Raw genomic sequence first — 19,590 nt, forward strand, 5'->3', positions numbered from 1 at the left:
GTTAGGAAAAACTGTCTCACTAGGAGGGCAGCAAAACACTGGAACAAGTTCCCCAGAGAGGTTGTGGACTGTCCATCCTTGGAGAGTTTTAAGACCTGGGTAGACAAAGCCTTGGCTAGGATGATCTAGTTGGGGATGGTCCTACTTTGAGCAGAGGCTTGGACTAAATGACCTCCTGAGGTGCCTTCCAACCCTAATTATCTGTAATTCTATGATTCTAAGAAAGGGCAGGGTATTAATTAAAGTAACACCTATTAGAAACACTCATATCTTTTTACCTTATTTAGTAAACTTTTTTGATATTTTGTCAAGCAATACAGTATCAAAACTATGTATACCCTGGAAATTTTGCTCTTCAGTCTTGACGTACAGTTCTTACTGAATTTCCCATAGAGCTTTTTAACAACTTCATTTTTTAAATCTAAGTAAGAAAGTCCTATCCCTAACAGGTTGGCTACCTGTTAGAGGCTTTTTAAGACTTCAGGATTTAGAAAATGGTAAAATTATTCTTTTCAAATATCATTAAGATTGTTAGGTATTTAAAAAAGGAACACTTTCTAAATTTTAATGATGTGTTTGATATAACTATTCTGTACTTTTTAATCTTATAGCTTCTATGCATTTCATTATTGAAAGTTCTATTAAAAAGTAGATATTCTTATATTTGCAAGTATTTAATTTTGGTGGGACTAGTTCTTTAAATCTTTCCTTGTTCTCAGAATAAAACTAAGGTTAAATACAGTGACATCAATGAAAATATATTGAAATATAGCAGATAAGGAACTGGCTCAGAATGTTTTCATGATGTGCATAGTAAGAAATTGAGAATACTTTTAAACATTTGTACTTTAGCAGTGTCTGGAATAAATAGCTTTAATATCCTGGTAACAACTTGACAGAACAATTCAGTCACCGGATGTGGGTGCCTTAATTTTATCTCCATTTTGCAGAGCACTCGGCTACATTTCAGCAAGGTAGCTCTCAGTTTATACTCTATAGCAAGCTCCCTCCCTGTTCCCATGGCTAGGACTGCTTGTAAACCCACAAGTGAGTAACTTCCTTACTGAGGTAAAGCGAGCTATAGCAGCATACAAAAATATTAACACTTCAGTTTATGTGGCTTGAAATCATAATTTTGCAAAAGTAAAACACTGAGTGTGATTCACTTAGAGACTCGTCTTTCATTTATAACACATTTCTTTAGCTACAGAGTTAAATTTAAATAGATTTTATAATATTACAGACCTTACACAAGTAATGTAAATATAAAATGCAAGATGGTTACTGTTCTATGTGTTTTTGTTGTTTCAACTGTAATTCATGTTAAATTAAGTAAAGAAATAAAAAGTACACTGAATAGATGTTGCTTGTACAAAATTAGCATAGATTCAGTGTTACGCTACAAGTACTCAAAGTCCTACTTTCCCCATATAGTTTTATCATTGTTCCTCAGGCTTGACCTTTAAGAGCCATCTGTGCGTTAGCCCATCTTCATACCCATTCAGTTGTGGGCCTCCCAGAATCAAACTGCCAAAGTGTACACAAAGTCATAGAATCATAGAGAAATACCAATCATCCCTATCCAAGCCATCCTATAGAAATCCATAATCTAAACACGTCATAAAACTACCATCAATGCTGACACAAGACATAACACCCTAACTGATGTGAACACTTGGTCAGTAGAAGACGGGTAGAGAACTCCAGCTCAATACAGAAGAGCACTTAATTGCTGTCAGGTTCTAATTAGAAAAGTACTCATCATTGAACTTCTTTCTCTGTTTGCAAAATGCATACAAAAAGATTTTTATTTTTAAGAAATTGTGCAGCATCAAAATCATTCAATCAATGATTTTTCCAAAGGCAGATCATCTTCTTTTAAACAGTTCAAACTGGCTGTAGACCTTTAGCTGTTTGCTCAAGAAATTTCTTCCTAACCAACCTAACATGTATATTTAAGTTTATCTATAAATAACCTATGTTCTATTCTTTTTCTAACACTTGAGCTACATTTCCATGTTTAATATGATACTTAGAATCTTATAACCACAGTTATTTTCCCCTTTGCCTTCCTGCTTCCTTTTTCTCTAGAACATGAAAACTCTAGCAGAGCATGTTCAGTTCCCATGTTGTAGAAAGAAACAGAATTGGATATTTTAGGGGAGATTTGAACTTTTCCTATATCTAAATTCTACTCTGTAAATGGAAGAGAGATTTCCAGGAAATTACCTTTACATGACTGGCAAGGAACTAAGTAATTTTATCTTTGTAGTATCATTTACTTACATGTAGGGAACATTCATTAAATTACATACTGATTTTTGGAATGTGTTTAATAATTAAAGGGATTTTTGGTAAGTATAAAAAAGATTACATTTTAAATTCAAGGTACATTTAAAGTTACAGCATGCAAAGATTTCTTTAAACATGTGAAAATGCTTCAAAACAATATTTTAGTAACTAAATACAAACAGCTCCTTTTATTTCCTGATGCTCATTTTCTAATTATCATGTAAATCAATAGCTAAGAACCACACTTTATTATTTAAAGTGCATACCGATGTGTTTGTACATCATCTAATTATGAACCAACAGATCCACAAGATAACAAAGGAACGGTGTCTTTAAGTGTACTGTTCATTGATTATGTTACAGGTCCTTGAACTATACTTGCATATCTCATGGATATTGAGGACTTGATAAAATTGAATGAATGTGTTGCATTTCTTTACATGGTTATTTTCTATGTTAACTTAATGGCATTTTGGGAAAAATCACACAAATGTGTGATTTGCACATATAATGATAATCACTTCCAAATCATTAGAAATAAAACTGAGGTAGCTTTTCTAGAACAATACTTTAAACCTAGAAAGTACAAAAGATAGAAGAGAAGAAATATTATTATGTATTAAAAGTTTTAAAAAATCTTTAACTTTCTTTAAGGAAAATCCCTTGTTCATAAAATAACTCAATCATGAGATATATATAATACCAAAAAAACTTCATAATAAGATTAAACACAGTAAAAATGAAGTCATAGCAAAGATAATTCAACATGGTATAACATGTCTAAGCTGAAGCTATCAAAGAGGGTTTGCAACTAATTTTCCACTAAATGCAAACACAATTGGGCATCCATACCCATAAGTGAGTGAAAATCCAAGACCTAATGTATACTGTGTAATCAAGAAATCGATGTCACTTCCACATGGGCATTCTGCAATATATTTTCATTTCTAGCTATTATGTGGCTTTAAAATATTATGGGGAAAATAAAGGGTTTTTTATTTTTAGAAACAAAATTAAATATGTGTGATTAAAAATATCATCTGAAACGTTGTGGCACAGTGATGCCAGGAATTCTCTATTTACTTAGTTAGGTCCATTTAGCAAGAAACTATTTCTCTTACTTATTTAATATTTTGGAACATTACCAAATTGATTTTTTTTAGATGAGGTTCCTACCTGTAACAACTATTGCTATAAAATACTGGGTACTTTAATCTTTCCATTGAGCAACTTATTGAACAATGCTAAGAACCCTACAGAATAATGTTTTATTTTGGGTTTATACGTTTTTCCTTTTTTTTTGAAAGACCAAAGAGTAAATTATGCAATTTCTGATTTTACTAAGATTGCATTGGCAGGCTGATCTTACGCAGTGTTCAAAAGTAACTTTTCTCCCCAGGGAATTAGTGAGTGCACCCAAGGGCAGAAAGAATGAAAGTTACATTAAAGTAATTTTGATTATATTTCATCCTACTCATACTCTTCACTGCAGTAAGGCTTGATTTACAATCTGTTACTTCTTTGGGATCAGTCCATTGCCTCCAGTCATCCTTGAGAGCCACAAGATTTGGAGGATCTGCAGTGTGCAGCTCATACCCTCTGTTCTTTTTGTGGTAAACTAGATATTCTTGTCCCACTGGAAAAAATTCAAAGGACTCCAACCTAGAATTCTGCACAGTTTTCCTCCTACCAGGATTTCACATACACTTAAGTATGAGCTGGCCTAATAGGTTGGCTATACAAGTGCTCCAGGGTCTAATTAAAACACCACAGCACCGCATGTATTCAGCATCCCACATTTCAAAATGGTGTGTGTGGGGGGGGGGCACTTTAACTAAACTTTGTTTTCAAATGCAGGATGCTGAATACCCGAGACTCTGCAGCATGCTGGAGTGTTCCAATTACACTCCAGCAAACTCTATTAATCGAGTCTTTTCTGATGTATTTTAATGAGATCACATTAGAACACATGTATAGGCACCTATATTTCCCAGCTTTTTAGCTCAATAAAATGGATCAAAGCAGCGAGCAAGAGAGTATATGAGTAAGAAGGAAAATAATGAACATTAGAATAACACAGGAGTTAAGAGAGAATCACTTCATCTTTGACAAAGAAACATTCAAATAAAGCAAAGCAGAAAAATATTTCAAATTGTCCATAAACAATTGCCAAATGTGTAGCACACCACAGAAGTTTGTATTGAATCGGGCCAGAATCTGCTTACAGTCATATTGGCTTCTTCCTTTAAAACTAATCTGTAAAACTAATAACAGAATTTGGAAGACTTCAAATACTCAGTAGCAGTCCCCTTCATTAATTACCAGCATTTTTCATTACAAGAATAAAATCACCTTACTTGGCATAGGAAAATATTGTGAAGTTTGCAGTGGATGGGAGGGTTGGTTGGTTTGTTTTATTTGCTTTCAAGCTGAAGCCCTTAAAACAAGGCTTGGTTTGAAATGTCACACTCCAGCAAACTGAGACGCAGACCATTTCCTTAATGATTACATTTCCTGTAATAAGACGTTCCATATATATAGCTCTATTTAAGCATCAGTACTGGATCCATACTGAGTCTAAATAATTTTTGATGTCTCCTGGAAATATTATAATACAGCAAGGGGCCAACCTTTTTTGCAAGCATGCCATAAATTAGCTTCAATCTGCTGCTCTGCTTTCTGCTCCCTGCCCAACCTGCCACTATGCTTCCTGTCCCATCCTTGATCTGCCATGAGCCACCTGTGACATGCATGTGTGCTGCAGATCAGCTATGCTAAACCATAAAATGAAGACAAGTTGGTAAATACATTACAAAATAGAAATGCTTGGTATTATCTGTATTGTTACTTCCTCTTCATATTCTTTCACATCTGCATATCAAGGGTACGGACAAATGTATGCTTAGTCTGCCCTAAAAAGAACAGGTTAGCTGCTGCTCCAAACTTCACAGCACCTGGAATGCCGTAACTTAGGTATGCATGAATCTGTGGCTATATAAATGTAACAAAACTACTTCATCCTACTTCATCCAGAGTAAAAGTTGGGCAATTTAGCTGACTTATGCATGTGTGGCTGTGACAGTATTAACAGCTTTTGTTTGCTCCTGAGCAGCAGTCTCCCTCTTCTTGTAAAACCACTCTGAGTGTATGCTTACCTATCCGTGCACCTATTTGTGCACCTAGATACTCAAAAAGTTGCATCCTGTAACCTCATTCACCATCCCAAAGCAGCCCTTGAAAAAAGGCATATAATTCCTTGTGAAGATGTTAGCACTCTTCTCCCAGGAGGAAACATCAATACAATCAATCCTGCATCTTTGTTCTTTGCTGGTGTTAGAGATAAACCATTTGTCCAGCCTTGTGGTAGGACAAAATTTAACCCCGGTTCAGGGGACTATTGTATATCCTCTTCACAACCCTTAGTATGGTGTGAAACCTGTCAGTTCTCTGCCCTGTTGCTCTTTTATGACTGACACATATTAAAACAAATGAGTTGTTCTGCTTAAAGCTCGTGATATGCTTAAGCTGTATCATTTTATGTTTTTAACAAATATTATTCTTTTGCTTGCCTATTTTAGTTACCAAAATGGGGGCAGGCAGAAGTCAGAATAGGCCCAAGATACTGATTCAGAGAGGCATGAGCTTTTGTAGGCAACAACCTATGTTGTGTAACACAAAGTAGGTTGTTGCCTACAAAAGCTCATAGCTCTGAATCAGTCTCTGTGATACCACCCTGCCCTTCCTTCCTCCTAACCTCTGTGCTAAAACAGAATAACGTTACTTACTTACTTGGGGAATCACTTTGGTATCCATGGGTAAATAATGCTATATAATAGCTAGACACTATGTTCTGAGGATCCCTGAAGTCCAGTAACATTACCTATATTAAGCCTACATCCACTACGCATGAAGTAACAAAATTAACCACAGATAATAATGAATAGGTGGCCTGAGGATATTTCTTTTATAGTTCATTTTAATAACTGATGTTTAGCATGAATTATTGCAACAAATATGTAAGCTCTAATTCCATAAATAATGCTATCCCCTCCAATGATAGGAATATATTGTAAGTAAATATAGTAATATGACATGTTTCATGTTTCTCCTGGGCGTAAAATGCACCCATTTCTTTTGTCTGACCTAGTGTTTCCTAAAAGATTAAAACAGTATTACTGCTGAGATTATAGTGCAGTATTCACAACTGTATATATAAAAGAAGGCACACATGCACACACATATATTTTACTCATTAGGTAGCAATAGTATAGCAACACTAGAAAGTCCTGTACTATTACTTGTGCAGTTTTATTGTTTAGGCAGACTTCCAATTTATATTTATAGTCAGTTTGCCATATGTGTGTGTGTGGTGGGGGGGGAGGGTGGGGGGAGTACAACGTCAGAGATCAACTTCCTTCCTGAATGCAGGATAAGGTCCGTTAACTTCTAGGAAGATGTTCTGAGTTTTGTGCACATAAGACTTGGATCTAGCAAGAATGATAAAAGTTGCAAAGATCTGGAATTTATTACCTGCAGTTATGTGATGGAACAACAATTATGACTTGTACTAAGATACATTTTGTATGTTTTTGACCCTCTGATCAAAGGTTTAGGGTTTGAGCTTGCAAATGGTTGGGCCTACACTTAGCTTTACTCAGATAAAGTCTAGGATTAAAATTAAGGATATGGATAAATGTTTACAAGGTTGGGGCCATTGCCTGTAAAGCACTGTAAATCTTAAACTCTAATAATGCTTACAAAGGGATTACAGGACCAGATCTGTCATCCTTGGGCAGGCAAACTGACTATAAATATAAATTGGAAGTCTGTCTGAACAATAAAACTGCATGAATGATAGTACAGGACTTTCTAGTGTCGTTATACTCTTGCTAACTAATGAGTAAAATATCCTGAGAGGTGAATATTCTGATTTCTTTATTAAGCATTGATTCCAATGCCACCAGGACTACTTTCTCTGCAACAAAGAAGGGATGCCACTATACTGCTCTGTCTAGAGACTCCACAGTGTTTCTATAGCAATCACCAATCAGCTTTTTTTAAGTGGGGGAATGGTGCATCCTGCCTATACTTCTTGGAAATAGATCATAGACTGCCACATCTACTATTATCAAAATCTCCATCAACAGGTAATTTTTCATACTTATTTAGAAAACAAAAAAGTTATCTATCGACGTAAAATAGTTCCTAGTCTCTTGTGTCTCAAGCATTAATCAGATACAATGAGTGAGACAGCAAAAGGCTACTATTTCCACAACTATATCAACACAATTCACAGAGCTATAAACATAAATGGTGTTTATATTTACTCAATTAAATATTCAAAATTTAATTTCAAAAGTGATAGGCTTTTAAGCTACAAAATCACTTTTTGAAAATTGAACTTAGGTTCTAAATCACCTTTGGTGGTTTTGGAAATTTAAACCCATATATGTGCCTAGCAAATAAGCCTACATTCTTATAGGCAATAATCAGAAATAGACAAATTTTGAATGATGAAGCTATAGTTCTGTCTCAAACTTCTGCTAAATCAGTACACAGACCTCTGAGCTTTGCTAAGTAATGACAAAATACTGTCCTGAAAAATGGGTCAGTTAAACAAAATTTTTCCTAGGTAGTCACTGCTGTGTTTTTCGTATTTTATGGGTGCCTGACTTAACATGATTGATCTGATTTGCAAGTGTTTGAAGGCAAATTATCTTCTCTACATTTGAACATATGAAGTGCAAGGTAATACTGAGTACTCTAAAAAATGGGTCCTATGCCTCTGAAATCAATCTCCCGGTATTAGTAGACCGGTGGCTCTCTGTCTTACATTGTCACCTGGAATATAGGGATAGTACAGAGTAATTTCATGGGGTTATTCTAGAAATAAATATGTTGATATTTGCAAATCCTCAGATATTACAGTGAGAAGCTCCACAGAAAATCCCAAGAGAAAATGAATAATTCTGTCTAATGAGAAGGGTCTGAATAATAGTCAGTTAAAAAAGGAGTCACCCACTGAACAAAAAGAAAAGAAAATACTGAAATGCTTCTCATTCAGTGAGCCTCGTACAAGTCTGCGCACCTAACAAAACAGATATTCTGTGAAAAAATAGTTCCTGATCGTGTAATGAAAGCCTGTCATATTGTCTGCATACACATTTGCACAAGTAACAAGTATTTGGAAGAGGGAGTTGTTTGTTCTTTATTTTGTGTTTATGTGGCATCTGTATTATATTTTAGGTTTAAAAAATGGGGGAAAAAAATCCCTTCTGAGACTTCAAACCCACCCAGTTCATCAGCATGGTTGGGACCTTTAGTTCAATATACTGACTTCAAACACTTGGATTAGTGGAATACATTATGGCACTAGATGGTTGTCCTTCTATATGTGGCAAGCAGTAGAGAGAGATGGGACACGGCCAGTAAGTGACACAGATGTGTGCTGACACCAGGGGAATGGCGAGATGCAGGTTTTGGGTGCCATTCTAGGCTCATGAAGAAAGTGGGATGTAGTGGTCCCAGACTCTTTTGCCCATTACCTCCAGTTCCAACATCCTTGCTTCTTTTAGCTCTTTGCCCTGGTCTCTGCTTGGCCAAACCTACTGCTCCCCCCAACATGGCTTCTTGTCAAATCAATCACTGCACCCTTTTTACATGCCCTACTCCTTACCAGTCTCCTTGCCATGACTATCTCAGACTCCTCTCTTTTTCCTAGCTCTTCATCTAATCTCAATTGCCTCCCCATGAACTGACTTTCTGTCTCCCTCCACCCATTTCTAGCTCCTAGACTCTCATCAGCATTTGACTCTTGCCTCCTCCAGAGTTGAATCAGATCTTCCTCCTCCTCCACACAGCTTCAATGACAGCAAAGTGTGTCATTGTCATTACGACTAGAGCATAGGTAGGCTTCCTGTCCCCTGTTCTAATGCCTCAACTTGGAGTAGCCATTAAAGGGAAACTGTTTTCAACCCTCCAGCCCTGAGCAGGAGTGTATTCAGTCATTTTAAAGATGGTATGTTTGCTTACATATAGGAATTGGGGAAGTGTTTGGGACAAAAGCACCTGGAATTTTAGATGTCAAACACTAGTACATCTGTACTGATCATGTGCTGACTGTAACAATTATTACATGCCCAGATTTAGGCAGCTTTTCATGTGAAAAGGTCTGTGTCTAACAAAAAGCCTGACTCCTCACTAAATCTGAACTCCCTGATACAAAGCATGAGTGAGCTAGAACCAGAATCTTTTAGTAGTGGAAAACAACCTATTTTCCCCTAGTCTCGTTGTGACAAACAGCTGAACCATTTTTACCATTTCACCAGCAAATACTTATGCTCATATGTCACACGCCTTGTTTTTCCAAAAATTAAGCGCTCATAATTGGGGTGTGTGTCTTAACTGAGGAAGTGCAGGGAGCAGATATACTGAGCCCACTCTCATGCTGGGTGTGCAGCCAGAAACACCTACCATATCCTGCAGCTAGGTAGTTAACAGAGCAGCCATAGGTTTTTGCTCCCCACTAACTGCAGCTGCCTGTGTTTTCTCTGCAAAGAAGAGTATTACCAGTATTTTCAAGGAAAAATCTTTTCTCATCACTCCACCTTCCATAAACAAGGTGTATGCTTTATTCAGGGGCATGCAGTATTCAATAAAAGATGCTGAATAAGCAAATAAGTAGTCTAAGGCACATGCTCAGCATTGAACATTTCGGCCTAAAACTTTAGAATCTGGCAAAGTTATAAGCAACTGAAAACAGCTTATAGAAAGAAGGGTCAAGTACCATTAATAAAAGGGCAGTGCCACCTCAGCCTATAATAGACTGGCTGTGTTACTGGCAGCTCACTGGGAAAGGGCTGTTTTTCATTCTTTGATCTTGTTTTATTAACTCTGATTCCTAAGCTCTGATCCAGCAAAACACATGCATTCCTTTAAGCATATAAGTAATCTTACTGACATTCACGATTTTCTGAACAAGTATAAATCAAAAATCCAGTGATTCCTTGTTTGGAACTCTGAAAATGTCATTTAAAATTTCTTGTGTTCAGTGAAGTCTGAAAATGTGTCAACCGTAGGCTAGCTGATGTATCACCCAATCATTCATAGAGGTGTCTCTCCAAGTCTACAACAAAGATTTTAATGATTTTACAACAGGGCACATAATTCTGCCCTGTTCCATTACCTGCCTATCCTGTCCATCATCATGAAGACACACTGTGAGACAAGCTGACATGACAGAAATAATTTAAAATTTTTAGGAAAGGAAATGCTTACGGTTATTACATGCTCATCACACCATGTACTTGCTTCATTCAGTATTTCAACTCTTCCTTAGAGTCCCATCTCAGAATGGGATTTCATATCTTATCTTACATGCAGTCATTCAAATCTCTTGGCATTTCAAAAAGAAAAGAAAATTCCAGCTCAAACATACAGCTATGCAGGAACTGGTTTTGAGAAGAGCTGAATGCTCAGATCTCCATGCAAAGTCAATGAAAATGAAACTTATACTAGCCTATATAAAAATATATCTAATTCAGTAAATGTGTCGTACAAATTTCAAACTCAGCAGTGTGTATATGGACCTTACTTACATTATAGACCGTTTGACTCCATTTGATCTATAATATGAAATTCATGAGATTTGATGCCAGTCTTTGCATCCCTGCAGCTAAACATTTCCCTTCCCCACCCCATTCCCTTTTTTTTGCAGAGTGGAGAGTACTTTTTCAATATAAATATATCTGTAAGAACAGCAACAGATCTAGCTGAGAATTAATGTATTATTGTTATGGTGGTGCTGCTCAGATATTACAGTAAGTGGCATAAAATAAGATTCTGAGTAGAACAGGGTGCTGCCCTTCCTCTGTGTGAGTGGTATTACGTACTTCCATTCTACATAAATGAAACATCTGTTAGGGAGAAGTGCAAAAGTAGAAGTTTATAAACTTTTGCCTATTATACATCTATACAGGTATGTCTATACTGTATGCAAAACACACATCACACACAGAAATCTACACAGCTATACTGAAATACATTTCTTTATATGCTTTTTGCCTGGCTGCTTGTGCTGTCAATCACAATATGGAAGAAAACAGCATTGTTATTACAGGGTTATGCAGTCAGGCCAAATAACTTATGCAAGTAATGTTAATACTTTAATGCTCTGATACATCTGTATATTTACCTTTGTAGATTGAATTTACATACAAAGGAATAAACTTGAGACACCCATGTAATTTTTTTTTGTCCTTTCAGTGTTTTATTTTTAAATGACCTCTACCATGTACCACACTGCATCCACGTGGCAACGCAGGGTACTTGTAAGGGCACAGTAACTAGTGTGAGAACAAGAGTTCCTGATATTAGAGTTTATTTTGGGTGCAAAAAATGTCTCAGTATTCAAGGGTTGGACAAGTTTGAATGAGTTCCTCAGAAGAAGAAATTAATAGCAAGAGGGAGTATGCAAACCGTTTAGCTATGCACAAACCCTACTCCTTCCCAAACCCTACTTCCCACAGTTGTTCCATCCTTTTATTTCAACCTACTGTTGTGTTTTGTCTTAAATTCAATTGTGAGCTTAGTGGGGCATTCTGCATTTGTGCTGTACCTAGCAAAATAGGGCCCTCCGATCTTGACTCCAGCCAATATGCTCTGCTATGATAAATATAATGATTGTATTAATGGCAGAATATACAAGACTTTAAGGGCCAGACAGTCAAAAGAGCTCAGGACCGTATTTTTCAAGTGTTCAGCATCTACAACTGGGGTCAAATATTTAGAACAGATCATCTACATATGAGCACCTAAATAAAACCAAGTTTTCAAAAGAGTTCAATACCCTAGATGCTGGCTACAGCTATGGCCATTAATTTTTTTATGTCTAAATGGTCATAGCTATTTTGAACACATGGTTCCAATTGTGAATGCTAGCTCTGCAAGGCAATCCACTGAAAGCGAACTGGCAATCCCCTAAAACAGAACTGAAGCATTTGAGCTCTCAAATGCTATTTATTGCAAGTACAGTGAACACCCAGGACATTTCCCCCCTGTATTTACAGTATCAGACAAAATTAAATTCAAATCAAAAAGAACAAAATTAAAAGACAAAATATTTCTTGAACAAGTTTGAGCGTTTTATGTTGCTGCTTTTGCGGACTTTCCATTGACGTCACCATAGAGGTGAGGCTTAGGTGAATAACAATTTGAGTGCAAAGAGAAATCAAGAGAATTTATGTGGCAGGAACCAATTGAAAACAGTGTGATGTGATGTGATGTGATGTGATGCATGCTATTAACAGAAATGTTTTAGTTTAATAGAAAGTTATTTAGGCTTTGGTTTACAAATAATCTTTCCCATGCTATATAAACCTACTGTCATTCAAATCAGTAAAAAGCTACTATTGATCTTTATATCATAAATTCATGCACATGTTATATACTTCACCTCTCACCACTATCATAGGCACTGTATTCTCATACAGTGGGATAAGGTAGGGTAGTCTTGAGCTACAATTAAACTACAACTAAATCTCACAGGCCTGGAAGCAAAATAATAGTCATAGTAAAGAGACATTGTTACTATTATTTCTATAAAGAATCACTCTTGACCTTGGTAACAATTGCTGATGTGATGCTATTTCCTAATCTCTAATGCAGAATTCCAGTGGATTTAATAAGGCCTATGATCTACTTGAGAAAAATCTATTACGAGCATGTTTTTGACATGCCAACAAGGCTCTATAAAAACACCATCTTTCTGCATATAAAATCCTTTTTGTTTTTATTGACACACAAGTTTGGTAGTCAAATAGTCCGAAGTTCAGAATAATATAACATTTACAACTGGGTTTTAAGTCGGCTATTATCAAAGGTAAATCAGTCTTTCCAGACTCTAGCCTTGTCTACATTTAACATCCCCACCCCATACTTAGAACTCATTCACTTAGAACTGAAGTGGCATGTCCATAGCTTCTGTTGGAAAACCACTTTTGAAATATTTAGCTGATTATCTGGAAAGACTATAACACTTATATGTCTACATATCATCTGTGCTTAGACTGAGATTATTGTTAGACTTGTGTATTGCTTTACATTTTCTTAATGCTTTTCAGGGGCTAGGACACAGTTGATTCATTTCATAAACTGCTAGCAGCTATATATATGTAGTACAGAAAGCTTCTTTGATTTCTCTTCATTTTTCTGTTCTTAGGCTGGTAGTCTGTTTCATCAATTGTCAGGGGAAGAACATAACAAAGGGAATTAAAAAACTGCTCCATGGAGTCCACATTTGTGCCACAAAAAAGTCATTCACACACAGTAAAAGATGTCATTAGAGCTGATACCAATCTACAGAATGGTGGGATTATGAATGGAGAGAAGGGTTGTAAGAGGAGTCTTTGAATCTACAAAACAGACAAGCATACTGTCTGAGAATGGATTGACATGCAGGGAATAACTAGAAACAGTACTGTGAAGGTAGAAGTATAATAGAAAAGGAAGGAAATAGATTCTATAGCTATACACCACTATGTACAATGCAAGCTAGCATTGAAGATCTTAAAGCTAGCTTTTAAAATCCTGATACTAAAGGCCCCAAACAGTTTTACCTAAAAGAAAAAGAATCTGGAAATAGATAAGATAGTGTAGTGGTTAATGAAACTCCAGGGAACATGGAACCACTTTTAAGGTAACAAATTACCTGAAAATATATATAGAAAAATACAATACAGCAGTCTGAGTCTCAGTTTCAACTAAAAAAAACGTAACATTTCAGTAAAGGCAGTTTCACAACTGTTTTTTTTTTATCTTGATTTTTACAGAAGGAAGTCAAGAGTTTTGCCATTACAAGATTTGCATCACTGCATTGCATAAACTGATTCCAAACTAATTCAACTCCTGAATTGACCCTTAGAGATGGCAACCATCTTGTTTATTGCTGTTTACATTCATATCTAGTTAACACCTAACTTTCAGCCTAAAATAATGGACAAGGCAACAGGCTCCAGGATCCACACTGTTATTTCCTGGACAGCACTGCAATCCAATCTGACTGAAGGCATTCTTATGACACAGTAGATAAGGTGAACAGGTGCATACAGAATACAGAACAGGTGAATGGAGGCTTATGGGAAAACTACCTCTGAGCTGGACAGAGCATTAACTTAATTTCTACTTGTTCAGATTATAGTCATGCAGAAATATCCAGGCTTGCTTATTTAAGTTTATTTAAGCTAAGTCTTAAATCTGCTAACTCTGGTATGAAGGCAGTTTACATGTGTCAGTAGGGAGTTCAACATGGGTCAAATGATCTAGCTTCTCAGGTAAATCTAGCTGTGGCTATACTAACTTAAGAATTTTTATACTACCCTGCCATCTGGAGCATAGACATGACCCCAGAAGTGTTGTCTCTTATCTAGCTTTTGAACAGAAGCAGGGGATTGTGCCTGTCCAGAATGCACCCCAATGCGGTTCCTCAAGAAAAGAAACGTTAACAAAATAGTTATTCGATGCATGCAGTGTATTCATGATTTGAGCGTGAAAACCTCCGGCTCATCCAATATACATAAGTATTGTTTGGGAGGCAGCTTAGGTTTGTGACTAAATATGGTCTTACAAGTCAGGAGACCAAGCCTCTCTTCCTAATTGCAACCACTGCCTGCTGTGCGACCAGTGCAGTGTTATTTCACCTCTCGTTCCTTTCTCACTTTTCCTGCCTTGTCAAGGCAGAGACTGGATTTCACTGTGCACTTGTGTAGTCACCAAGGGTATGTGCAGATATTACACTTAGATCAACCTAACCCTATTAAGGTCAATCTAAGTGCTAGTCTGTATGGATGTTCAGGAAGGTTAGATTGGACAAAAAATGGCCGGCCCAATCTAACTGAGTGCAGATGAGGTAAATTAGTTTAGGAACAGGTTAGCCTCATCTAATGAAGCTCTGCATATCTTTACGAGAACAGACCCAGGGCCGTGGAAACCCAGGCCACACTCTTCCTACCGCACTGCCCTACCAATCCTACCCACCTGCCCCGCTCCCAACACACACCTGCTCTATACAACAGTGGTGGGAGAAAACATTATTTGCAGGGGGGTGGGAGACAATACAGGGCTGCCCCTCCCTCCCGCAGAGCCGTTACAGGGCCAGCGCATGGTGGGGTGCTGGGCACAGCATTGCAGCAGCAGGGCATGGCGATGGCACTGCAGCAGTGGAGCTGTGTTTGGGGGGCTGAGGGGGGCTAAGCCCTGTTAGCCCCAGCCTTCCGCCGCCTATGGCTATCTACTTTACATCTAACTTGTATGCAGGGGTGCAAAAACAAGAGGAAGTTCTGCTGAAGTTTGCGGCCAGCACAGATGAAAACAAAATTCTCTTGTGTGAAGTTGGGGTTCACTGTTTCTCATAAGACCATTTTTGTGACACTGCCCTTTAATTTTTAAATTTAAAAAAAGTCTTTATTTTTTAATTTAAAAAATAAATCCCACCCACAAGTAAGCAAGCAGCATCTTAAAAACAGAAGTGACTCAGCAGTGGGTGAAGGCTTTTGAAAACTGTCAATGTACCAATGCTTTTAGAGGGGGGAAGAATGGGGCCTGAAGCAGCGGGCAGGTGGGAGGAAAGGACGTCTATCCTCTACACAATTAAAAAAAATCCTGGAGACCAACTACAGTGCTTCATAAAGATAGGCACCTGCACACACTACCACTTGACCCTAAAATACAACATTTGTCTTCTGACCATTTGGCAGAAGCTTGTGCTAGAGGAAACGACAAGAACCAACTCATATTCTTGTATTATGGCTGGGATAGTTACAAAGCCATTACATATGAAGGCCCCAGTGCTACCATTGTTCTTCTTTTTCTAGCTATTCCTTTAAAAATGTAGGTGGAGGTTTTTAAAGTGATGTGTGATTCTGGGTGCCCAGCTCTAGGCACTTTACTAGGCCTGACTTTGAGAAGAGTATCCATGCACAGAATTTTCTGAGCACCCACAACCTTTACTGCATCTCAGATTCGGTACAGATCACCCCAACGCTTGGATGCAAATTCTAATGTGAAAACACAGCTTAAAACACACTCACCACAAACCTTTCCCAATGTTTACCCCTTTGACAGTGAATTCCAGCCCAAAAAGCTTAACTGATGCTTCAAGTCCACCTGGCAACACTGATCAATAAAGATTGAGCACAGCACCACACCCATTTTGACGGGACTGTTAGTGCCATCACATCCTCTCCAATGTTTTGTCCCCAGCCACAAGCCTCTGAAAATCAAAGAGGGTACAAAGATGGATCATAAATGGAGATTACAAGACTAGTCCCATTGGTAACAATGCCAATATAGAACTGGTCCAATATTAGGGGTCTCTCAAGTAAGCATGACTTTAACAATATTGGTTAACCTCCTTCAATTCTACCTATGAACCAATAAAGAAGTCAGAGCACTGGCTTCTTATTCCCACCATGCAGTACACCACATGATTTTATTCTGCTGATGAATTAATTACTTTACTTGTTGAGTTGGTTTTTTGATACAGCAGATGCAGAAAAAAAGTAAGCTACCACGATTAATAATGGCAACAATAAGTAGCTCTTGTACAGTGTTTTTCATTTGCTAATTACAAAGTGTTTAGCAAATGAGGTAAATACTTTTACTTCAATTAAACAAGAGGGGAAACTTGCACATAATCACACCGGAAGTAGCAAGGAGAAAAATGAAGAATGACTTACAAGAAACAGGGACCAAGAAAAATAATTTAAAGCCAAATATAGTCTGTCTCATAATACTCAAAGACCTTTATTCCATCACAGTGTTTGAACTCTGGCTGCATTTGTACTTTCTGCAACCTGAGGCTCCTATAACAGTTTTATTAGCAACTCAGTAGGAAGACACTATCCAAAGCCAGACCTGTGTATGTAGACAGAGAGCATAAGAACCTGCCTTTTGAGGTATAATACCGTTACCTCCCTATTCCCTCTTTCAGCCCCTTCTGTTAGCCACTGCATCAATTGATAATGGAGGTGGCCATGAAGGCAGGCATTTACCTGCCCTTCCTGAAGAAAGGGGAGCGGCAGGAAGCCATAGAAATGAGATACAAAATGAAAAATAAATCAGATACAAAAAAAATATATTTTTGGTCTTTTGCTTTACAGTATAGTATTCACTTGTTTTCATATAATATCCAACAGCTACCAACCACATCTATTGAGTGCCTTTTCTCTACAGAGACTTCAAGGATAACAGAATTAATGTCCAGAGTCCAAAGCAACTAAAAAACATGTTAGCAAAATGTTGCCTTTTTTCCTTCTTTTTTTCTTCTTTTTCTTCTCTTATGTTTTTTTTTTTTTTTTTTTTGCTTATACTGATGAGAAGCTGAAGTCAGTTTAGTAACACGACTATAAAGCTGGGATACATGAAAGAAAGTCAAGGCTCTGCATGTCATTTGCTACGATCTTGAATTATATAAATTATGGACTACTTTTTCAGCTTAAAATTGCCTAAGAAACAGCTTGAAACTATGATAAATGCACAATCATCCTGAAATATATTAACTGAATGATCTGAAAGGAAATAAATATAGCACTATGACAGTCTCTTCTCTTATACAAAACATGCAGACCTGGATCGCACAAATTCTTATTCCACATGTTGACTCACAAAAAATAAAACAGATTCTATTGAATTAGTACTTTCAAGAGCTGTAAATCCATTGTTTCTCAAATGATTTGAATAAAGTAAAATAAAGAAAAAATGCCATACTTTCTGTTAAAAATAGCATATACACCTCTTGAGCATGGTTACACAGGAAGCATTTTAGTCTTGTACTTCATATGAGATGGCTTCCTGATTTAGTGACCCGCTGCCACTTTAGACAACATATATTATAGTTTTTGAACAAAGTTGCCGAGTCTTCATATTGCAAAGCTTCAACATTTCCTCTGTTCTACCAAAAGAATGCGATCGTTCTAAAATGAGGGAATGAAAGGTCAACTGCTACCTACCTTTGACAAAAACATCCTTCTCCAGAAGGGCAAAGCCAAATGCCAAGAGTTTAAGCCACAAAAACATGGTTATATCTGGAAATCAGGCGTATCCTTATGAAACAGCATGTGTCTCTCTCTAGAAAGCAAAATAATTGTTATCTCTCTGTAAAAGAATTTCTCTGCAAAACTTGAATCAAAAGGAAAATAACCGTGAACATACACTGCAATGTCTGCTTATCAGTCAGAGGGCAGTTTCCTCTGTCACCCAAAGACTAACCACTTGCGATCTCACTATGTAGCTAAGTGATGTCAGAGACTCTTCTACTTACTTCTTTAAAATGCTTTTTTTTTCCAGTTTCCAGGAAGTCAAGAGGGTTTTCTTAAGTTGCTGCAGTGATGTTTAACTTCCTTAATTCAAATGAATTGAGCAGTTTTAAGCATTTCTACTGAGGAATTGAATAGGCATGTAAAAGAATTTAACTTTTCCAAAGATGGGACTATAACAATTCTTATTAATCATAATACCAGCTTTTCTGTAATTTAACCTGTGGTTCAATCTCTTGTCATATGTATCCTATGCACAATTTCAAGCTATTACTGGGAACTTTACAACTTTTTGAGAATCCAAATCTTCTTATAGAATATTTAGTCTATTTATACTGCTTGGCTGGGGGAAGCACTCCTTGAAGACTTTTGCTCGGTGGTCTTTTGCTGAGTAAGCAAAACATCACAGATATCTTCCCTCGATGAGGGTATTGGAGAAGGACTCAGCCATAGACTTGCAATTCAGGTAGACAATGAAAGCCATTTACACTGAAAGGTATAAAATAGGGATAAATGTTAGAATTTCATGCCTCTTTTGGGGGAAGGGAGAGGGGTAAATTGAAATGCAACACATAAAGTGTTCATCAGAAAAATAGCTGACATGTACCACCAAGACCCTAAGTTCACAGGATTGATACAAAAGAGAAAAGAACCTCACACATTTGTGTTTGTTACTCACATGCATACATTTAGTACTTCCCAAACATTACACGATAACAAGATGCAAATGAAATATATAAATAAGTGGACATAACTGCACCATATTGCCTCTGAAACCAAAGCCAGAGTATAGCATATGTTGTGTATAGATTCAAGTCTATGCCACCAGCTCCTTGAGTCATGGAACCAAGGAAAAAATCTCAGCTTTCATTAACAAAATTAATTTAGACCATTTAGTTTCAAAGAAAAGCTTGAAAATGTGACCTGGGTGCATGTGATATGCTGATATCTACATGAATCTATAGACCACCTGAAACAAAAGCTGTGA

At 37.1% G+C, this 19,590-nt stretch overlaps 1 protein-coding gene across 1 annotated transcript in view; it reads right to left on the reverse strand.

Moving 5' to 3' along the window:
• PTPRC (protein tyrosine phosphatase, receptor type C) overlaps window positions 1-18,572 on the reverse strand; it is a 150,864-nt gene extending 132,292 nt beyond the window's left edge. Inside the window, exons 1-2 of the mRNA XM_019530565.1 lie at window positions 18,499-18,572; window positions 18,297-18,414 (exon numbers count right to left, since the gene is read on the reverse strand). Of these exons, the coding sequence (XP_019386110.1) occupies window positions 18,297-18,363 (67 nt within the window). The 5' untranslated portion in view covers window positions 18,364-18,414; window positions 18,499-18,572. The remainder of the gene's footprint in view (window positions 1-18,296; window positions 18,415-18,498) is intronic.
• Window positions 18,573-19,590: the final 1,018 nt, after the last annotated feature.

This window comes from Crocodylus porosus, unplaced genomic scaffold (genome assembly GCF_001723895.1).
Source record: "Crocodylus porosus isolate Cpor-Errol unplaced genomic scaffold, CroPor_comp1, whole genome shotgun sequence".
Classification (NCBI taxonomy): Eukaryota; Metazoa; Chordata; order Crocodylia; family Crocodylidae; genus Crocodylus; species Crocodylus porosus.